The sequence below is a fragment of the Pituophis catenifer genome, unplaced genomic scaffold (assembly GCF_029215685.1).
Source record: "Pituophis catenifer annectens isolate HBS135680 unplaced genomic scaffold, rPitCat1.0.hap2 SCAF_1, whole genome shotgun sequence".
NCBI classification, from domain to species: Eukaryota; Metazoa; Chordata; class Lepidosauria; order Squamata; family Colubridae; genus Pituophis; species Pituophis catenifer.
In genome coordinates, this window is record NW_027256881.1 from 237,954,154 (window position 1) to 237,963,224 (window position 9,071).

A 9,071-nucleotide genomic window follows, 5' to 3' on the forward strand; every position below is an offset into this window, starting at 1 on the left:
TGAGGCGAAAGGGAGACAAGGTCTCAAAGAGATTAAGGTTCATGGGGTATGAGCCCGGCACAAAAGGGTACAGATTCATAGACAGGGACAATAGGTTCATCATATCCAGGACCACGGTGTTCCACGAGAACACCAACTGGTCAAAGATACATCTCAACGAGATACTCATCAGACAGGAAGACACAGACAACATAAGGGATAAGGGCAAACATACCCCATTAGAAACAGAAACACAAGAAATGCACAAACCTAGACACCAAGAGATAGTCACCAAAAGGTGGAAGGAAGACCACCCCATCATTAAGGTAGATGCAGTCACAGAGAAAGAAGCCAAATATATGCACAACACTGACGCACGACCAAACAGGCCCATAAGACACAACAGAAATAGAATGCCAAAGAGATTTGAGGATTATGTTATGTCCATACACCCAAATAAAACGACCCCCAACTCATACGAGGAAGTAATCAGTCTGCCACAGGAAGAGAGAAATAGGTGGGAACAGGCTATGGAGAAGGAGATGGCTAGCCTAAGGGAACTAAATGTGTACACCCCCTCTAAGGTCCCAGCAGACAAAACACTCATAGGTACAAAATGGGTCTTCAAAATTAAGGAACTCGAAGACAACAAGACTTTCTATAAGGCCAGGCTCATGGCCCAGGGGTTTGCACAGAGGTATCCAGACGACTACACGGATACCTATTCACCAACAGTTGGGGCAGAAAGTGTCAAAAGCGCCCTAGTAATAGCACCCATCCTAGGCCTAGAAGTCTATCAATTCGACATTCAGACTGCCTACCTCCATGCAAAGCTAGACAAAGAAATCTATGTCAGGGCACCCCCAGGGAAGGACACGAAAAAGGGAGACACTTGGTTACTGAACAAAAGCCTGTACGGGTTAAAGCAGTCGGGAAAAAGATGGTATGAGTGTCTAGCCAAAACGCTCAGGGACATGGGTTTCACCGCCACCTCAGCAGACCTCTGCCTCTTCGTCAAGAGGGAGGGCACATCAGTCGAGTACGCACTCATTTACGTAGATGACATTCTATACTTAGGACAACACAAATGGAAATGTGGTGAATTTGCCGAGAAACTGGGAGAACATTTCACACTCAAGACCCTAGGGAGAGTCAACAAATATCTAGGGGTACAAATCGAGAAAACAGACAATGGGTTCAGGGTATCTCAAAAAGAAAAAATATTAGAACTTATACACAGGTGTAACATGAAGGATGCTAAACCATGTGAAACACCCATGAAAACAGACTTCCTGAAACATATGCATGAAGAAGAGGAGTCATTTAAGGACAACACTCTGTACAGATCCGTCATTGGATCCCTCCTATATATTGCCAATTGGACAAGGCCAGATATCAGCTTAGCAGTAAACCTGTTATCCAGACATGTCAGTGAACCCAAAATATACCACTGGGAAGGTGTAAAACGGATAATCAGGTATCTGAAATATAGCATAGACGCATACCTATGTCTAGAACCGACAAGTTCCAAAGAATCCGTATTGACCTGCTATGCGGATGCTGACTGGGCAGGTGACATTAAGAGCAGAAAAAGTACCTCTGGTTATATATTTCTCATCAATAATTGCCCAGTACATTGGTACACCGGAAAATAGAATTTGGTTGCCACATCCACAGCGGAAGCAGAGTACATCTGTCTGTCAAAGGCGGCTAACAATTTAGTATGGTTCGATGATCTACTTTCCAACATATGGACTGAACCAGCCTACCCAATAACAATTCACGAGGACAATAAAGCGGCCATAGATATCTCCAACGTGGACGCAGTAGGCCAAAGATCCAGACACATCAACATCAAGCACAAGCACGTCAGACAGTTATCGAATGTAGGTTTCATCAGAGCCGTACATTGCGAGACTTCTGAACAAATCGCAGACATTCTGACAAAACCATTACCTAATAAACAACACACGTACCTGACATCAAAACTAGGAGTAGCTATGCATTGTACGGAGCCATCTCCAAACGTTAGACATTTAGAGGGGGATTTGTTATGAATAAATGTCCAACTTTGTATATGGCGGTGCATGGGTTAACCCCACCTTCCTCACCCAACCCTTCCCTTGACCCCTCCTTACCTTGACTCCGCCTTCGTGGTATATAAGTCCATGCACAGGGACTGACCAGTCCAGTTCCAGATGTGCACCTGAAAGGAAAGACATGGTGTAAATAAATGCCTTTGAATTAAAGACTAATTGTATTTGTGGTTATTGGGCAAGATCCTTGAAAAACAATTCACAAGCATATAAATCGAACAAACAAACAAACAAACAAACAAACAAACAAATCAATCAATCAATCAATCAATCAATCACCGGGTCTCTTAACAGAAAACAGAGTTTGATTCACATCTGGAAATCATATGCAGTTGATGCCCAGACATGCCTGGACATATCATCTCGACCCTTACTGACTGTCATGTGACAGACTTATTGGCTGTCATTACTCGCTATCATGTGACAGACTTCAGCCCATGTCATGAATCCTGATCCTGACATATCTAGACATGTGGCTAAGGAGTAGTATTCTTTGCTCTTGGGTTGGAGGGGAGGTGTGTAAGCATTTGTGTTACCAGTTAAATTATGTCAAATTGAACCACGGCTTGCTAGTGGGGAAATACAATCTGATACAGGGACTGCTTCAAAATGTTTATGTTGGTGAATATTCATATTTTTCTATTCAACTTTGCAAAGCTGTGTGTATATTTGTTTGTGTGTGTTTGTTTCCTGAAGAGAATTTGCCAAACAATGTGTTTTTAACTTTTAGAAACATAAGAAGTTAGGGGGGAAGGGGGGGTTGTATTCAAGGAACTGGTCTTAAAGGATCCATAAAAATAAAATATTTTTAGGAGGTATAAGGCACCAATTTTTTAAAAAATCCACAATATTTAATAGATCTTTAGGGTTTTCTTTATTTCATAATGTAGGAATTGGCATTTACTTCCAAAATATGATGAAGCCATAATTATTAATTTAGTTTTGATTTGAATCTAGACTTAGAACCAGGACTCAGGTCAGGTTAATCGTCCACTCTAACTAGCAGCTTTCTTATTAATCTGGTTTTTTTTCTCTCTTCAGTTTGTTATTGTTGTCTTTATTATTTTCTTTTCCTTTTTGTGTTTTTCTCTAAAACCTATTTAAATAAATAGTTCTTTATTATAATAATAAAAAGGCTGGCTATTATCAGGTGTAAACACCACTGTTTCTTCCAGAAAGGGCCTTGAGACAAGTGATACTGTATAAGATGGAATACTAAATAAATACATAAAATGACTGAACTTCAAATGTGGAAGATGATTGTTTACTTGAAGATCTCGGGTAGGGAATGGTGGTTTTTCCCCGTTCTTTTCTTAGATGAAATTCCCTTTGGAGGAATTAAGAAAAAACTTTTGGCATGATACTAATGTTCCACCTTCAGATCATCAGAGGAAAGACTCAGTCTAAGTACCTCCACAGGGAACTGAGGCTACTTAATTTGAAGGTATATTGTGCTCACCCTATTTGGGAAAACAAGGCTCCCATGTATGGTGATCTCTTAGCTTGTCCAAACAGACTTAGTGGGAAGACGCACTCCACTTCATTGAGGTAAGTTTGGCATCTCCAGGTTTAATTTAGGGCAGGGGTCCCCAAACTTGGCAACTTTAAGACTTGTGGACTTCAACTCCCAGAATTCTCCAACCCTCTGATTTAGGGAGATTCCCATCAAGATTTTAATTTCCCCATCTGGAACTTAACTAATTCTAATGAGTTTGAAGGCAAATTACTTTTCTGACTTCCGATTCACCCCAGAAGCAGGTCCATGCATCCATGCATGGTGAGCCTTCAATTTCTTCACACTTTCTCTAACAGCAGGTAGGAGTCAAACTTGCCTCTGACACATGTCTTAAAACAGGATTTGAAAAATAAAGTCCAGGTAGAGTTCTGAGAAAGGACAGAGAAAGCTTTTCACAGCACATCTTTAGAATGTTTAATTACCTAAACTGCTGAGTTCTATGAAGTGGAAAGAGAACTATTCCCACCTTTGAGGAACGGGGACAATAATTGGGATCTATGCAGAAGATGGCACCCTCTGATGAGATGAGTCTCAGGAAGAACCTTGGCTGAAAAGCATGAGGAAAGAGGGCAGATCTTTTCTGCTGCTCTACTGGCTGGAAATGAGGTCACTCAGTGACACCAGGAAGACATTAACAATAGATAAATTAAAGAAAGTAAGAATTCCCAGTTAGCATGATGATCCATACAAGTTCATTTAGCAAGATGCAGATTTTCTAAAAAGATATTATCTGTTTAAAAATTTACACTATGGATGCAGCAATTCCTTGACAATTATGAAGAAATGTTTCCTCTGATGGTCAGTTGACGGAGTGCATAGTATTGAATTATTTTTGCAACGTTTAAAATATTTTGACTAGATTTGAATTATTCTAGCCCCCCCCCAAACCTGCTTTGTGAAGTGTTGATATCAAAAATTATACCTCATTTTCCCTTTTTTGATTTTTACAGACTGAAAATGCATCTATCATTTTAAAATCACACAGGTTCAAATTTTCATGTGCAAAACGTCAGATTCTCAGGTATTTATGTATGACGTTTGCAATTCATGTTAACAGCATGTAGCTCTACTACATATATTCTTCCCCATTATACAGTGGCCTCATCCTGTCTGGAGCCCAAACTTTAAACAGTGTTATACCTGCTCTCTTAACTATGAAGCCCACCTCTCACCTGATCTGCATTGCAGTAAGAATATTTCTAGGCTTTGCAGTTTCTTCTGCCAAGTGCTCAAAAGACTTCTCCATCTCAGCCCAAAAAGTTGGGCTGAGATGCTTTTGTTTATTTTACCAGGATGCTTTTGTTTATTTTACCAGGATGCTTTTGTTTATTTTAATTTGGGATGGTAAATTTTGGATCATCTTAATCTTTTGTTCTTTTCTTTTCTTTTCTTTCTCCCTACGTGTGCCCATAGCAAATAGATTATTAAAAAGATCTGGGTTACATAGATTTAAAAGTGATTTTATAATTTAAGCCATTCTCTTTTTTAAAATGTAGTTCTTTGCAGTTGCAAACATATCATTATTTTCTGCATAGATGATTTTGTTAGTCTTGTTAGGAGCAGGAGTTTAATTCTGGACAGACATTCAGATTTACCCTCTCTCTCTTCCAAGCCTTGGTAAAATCATGGAGTTTAATTTATATGTAGTATATATGAAATCTAATTTATCACCTCACAGACTGTAAACCCAACTTTTGGCTGGAGACGAATGCCCAGCAGAAGAAAAATGTTCCTTGTCAGTACTGCTATTTGAGAAGCTGGCAATGTACCCCAAAGACCTGAGTGGGTCTCTTCAATTAATCATATCATAATGTAACCATCTCCAAATCAGCTGACTGAAATGTCTTGGGTCCACTAAGGAAACTCCTACACTTTATTCTCCCTTAAATAATCCAGACACAACCTCAATGAGGGAAATCATTGTCCAACCTTTTTGGCACAATGGTGAGAGTGCTGTACTGCAGGCTACTTCTGCTGCCTGCTGTCTGCCTGCAATTTGGCAGATCAAATCTCACCAGGCCCAGCTTTCCATCCTTCCAAGATGGGTAAAATGAGGACCCAGATTGTTGGGGGCAATATGCTGATTCTGTAAACCACTTAGAGAGGGTTGTAAAAAGCACTGTGAAGTGGTAAAGAAGTCTAAATGCTATTGCTTTATCCCCTAAAGCAGTGGGTCTCAACCTTCCTAATGCCGCGACCCTTTAATACAGTTCCTCATGTTGTGGTGACCCCCAACCATAAAATTATTCCTAAAACCATTGAAAATATGTGTTTTCCAATGGTCTTAGGCGACCCCTGTGAAAGGGTCGTTCGACCCCCAAAGGGGTCCCGACCCATAGGTTGAGAACCACTGCCCTAAGGAGAAAGAATCCATGTGGAATATATGCCTCCATTTCCCTGTATCCTGTGGGAAAAGCCAATGTTTCCTTCAAGTCTAGGTTGACTCTTTGTTTTTATATGAGCAAGTCTATGAGTTATCTTGGCAAATATGTAGACGTGGCTACACATTATATCTGCCCTAGGATTATCTCTAATTTCACAGATTAGTCTTCCTCAAAATTCTTCTTATCCCCAAGCCTCCTAAAGCTCAGACAGCCAATAACGTCACTCAAGTACTCAAATATGCTGAGATCTACATTCAGAAAGAATTGGAAAAGCTCACAGAGTGCATATGATTTTGACCTGCATCCTATAAATGGTTATAGAATATCAAAAAGCAGAAACAAAATCAGTTTGGGACAACATTGGCAAAATTGTACCAAAGCTGTTGTGTTCAATACATCCTTCAAAGGTTTTGAACAAATTCTCTATTCCTCGACTGACATCTGCCAAATTCTTAGTTCTCTTTCCTTTCTAAACAGGTTATGATTATGAAAGCAATGGAAGTGAAAAGCAATCAGACATTGGTTACTGATTTTGTCTTGGTTGGGTTTACAACAGATCCATTTCTACGAATAATCTTCTTTGTGCTGTTCTTGGTCTCCTACACCCTAACACTGATTGGGAATTTCGGTCTCATGGCCCTGATCTACCTAGACTCCTGCTTGCACACACCCATGTACTTCTTTGTGGGCAGCCTTTCTTTCCTGGATATCTGGTACTCCACGGTCTACACTCCTCGGATCTTGTCTGACTGTGTGTCCAAGAACAACAACATGTCCCTTGCTGGTTGTACAGCCCAGTTCTTCTTCTCTGCTGGATTAACCTTCACTGAATGCTTCTTACTGGCCTTCATGGCCTATGACCGCTTTGTGGCCATCTGCAACCCACTCCTTTACGCCACTGCCATGCCCAAGAAGCTCTGCATCCAGCTGGTGGTGGGTTCCTATGTCGCTGGTTTTGCCAATGCCATTGCCCACACTGGTAACACCTTTCGGCTACACTTTTGTGGGGAAAATATCATCAACCATTACTTTTGTGATGTGGTGCCACTTGTGAAGATGGCCTGTGATGACGCAAGAGTATATGAACTCATTCTTACTGGTCTTATTAGTAGTAATATGTTAATAACCACAGTTGTGATCCTGAGCTCCTATATTGGTATTGGGGCAGTCATAGTGCGCATCCGCTCGGCTGCAGGGAGACGTAAAGCCTTCTTCACTTGCTCTGCTCACTTGGTTTCAGTCACTCTCTTCTATGGTTCCATTTTTATCATGTACTGCAGACCCCACTCTCAACACACTCCAAATTCAGACAAGGCAAATGCATTGTTTTATACAGTAATCAACCCTCTGGTCAACCCTTTAATTTATAGCTTACGCAACAAAGATGTAAAGGCAGCCTTCAAGAAAATCTGGGTGAGATTTCTAGCACACAAATAAATGTCACTGATGCTATATTTCTCCAGACTGGATTACAGAAAATTTAAGACTGCCTTTCTTTCTTTCTTTCTTTCTTTCTTTCTTTCTTTCTTTCTTTCTTTCTTTCTTTCTTTCTTTCGTTCTTTCTTTCTTTCTTTCTCTTTCTTTCTTTCTTTCTTTCTTTCTTTCTCTTTCTTTCTTTCTTTCTTTCTTTCTTTCTCCTTCCTTCCTTCCTTCCTTCCTTCCTTTTCTCCCTTCCTTCCTCCCTTCTTTCCAGTGGAAAGAGGCAGTAGACCAGAGAGATTACTACAGAATAGGCATGATCAGAATGAAATCATTGGACAATCATAAGATGGAGGAAAATTTTGGCTTTCAAGTAAGTAATAGTGAACTGAAGACAGCTCTGCCATGATGGAATGAAGAGCCAGTGAATAGATTGGTTCTTTGTAATCTTCTCCAGACAAGAAAAAGACTTCAGGCCCCCAAGTAATCTATGCAGTTTCTCCTTATGAGGAGTCTGCAAAACAGTGATCTCTGGCAGGTTTAGAGCTCAAGGAAATGAAAAAATAGACAATAAATTTGTCTAAGAAATTGTTCAAACCATGATTGGCACTTTCTAAAAGACACTAGATACCTCTTTTTCTAATAAATTTTTCAGCTATTAGGGACATTTGAATCAGGAATTCTGAAAACATCAACTGAGTTTCCTTCAATCCTTAGTGAAAGAAGTTTAAATACAAGTTTAAGGATTTTTCTAAATAAATAGCAAAAGGTTGATTAGAATTTTGATTTTGGAAAATTATAAAACCATGGATCAGCTGAACTGGGAATAAGATTTTGAAATTAATTAGAACAATCCTAATTAAAGAATAGAATAGAACAGAACAGAACAGAACAGAACAGAACAGAACAGAACAGAATTCTTTATTGGACACACAAGGAATTTGTCTTTGGTGCATATGCCCTCAGTGTACATAAAAAGACAAGATACATTTGTCAAGAATCATAAGGTACAACACTTAATGATAGTCATATGTTACAAATAAGCAATCAGGAAACAATCAATATAAATCGTAAGGATACAAGCAACAAAGTTACAGTCATGCCATCATAAGTGGGAGGAGATGGGTGATAGGAATGGTGAGGAGACTAAAAGTTTATTTATTTATTTATTTATTTGTTTGTTTATTTATTTATTTATTTATAATTAAATTTATATACCACCCTACTCCCGAAGGACTCAGGGTGGTGAACAGCCAAAAAGTAAAATACATATAATACAAACGTTAAAAACCATTTAAAATACATTAAATACTTTGGCCTGATTTAAAACACCCCAATTTATAAAACAGATTTAAAAGCAATTAAAAGGGAGGTTAGCCCAGACCAGCCTGCTGGAATAAGAATGTTTTGAGGGTGCGGCGGAAAGTGCGCAAATCTGGGATCCTCCGTATCTCCGGGGGGAGCTCGTTCCAGATGGCAGGTGCCCCCACAGAGCAGGCTCTCCCCCTGGGGGCCATCAGTCAACATTGTTTGACCGACGGCACTCTGAGGAGACCCTCTCTATGGGAGCATACTGGTCGATGAGAAGCTACTGGTGGCAGAAGGCGGTCTCGTAGATACCCCGGTCCTAAGCCATGGAGCACTCTAAAGGTGGTAATCAGAACCTTGAAGCGCACC

At 40.0% G+C, this 9,071-nt stretch overlaps 1 protein-coding gene across 1 annotated transcript; it reads left to right on the forward strand.

The window, feature by feature from the left end:
- The first annotated feature begins 6,461 nt into the window (after nt 1-6,461).
- LOC139327466 (olfactory receptor 9G4-like) lies at nt 6,462-7,412 on the forward strand. Its single transcript, XM_070957304.1, has one exon. The coding sequence runs from the start codon at nt 6,462-6,464 to the stop codon at nt 7,410-7,412; it is 951 nt and encodes a 316-aa protein (XP_070813405.1).
- The last annotated feature ends 1,659 nt before the right edge of the window (nt 7,413-9,071 follow it).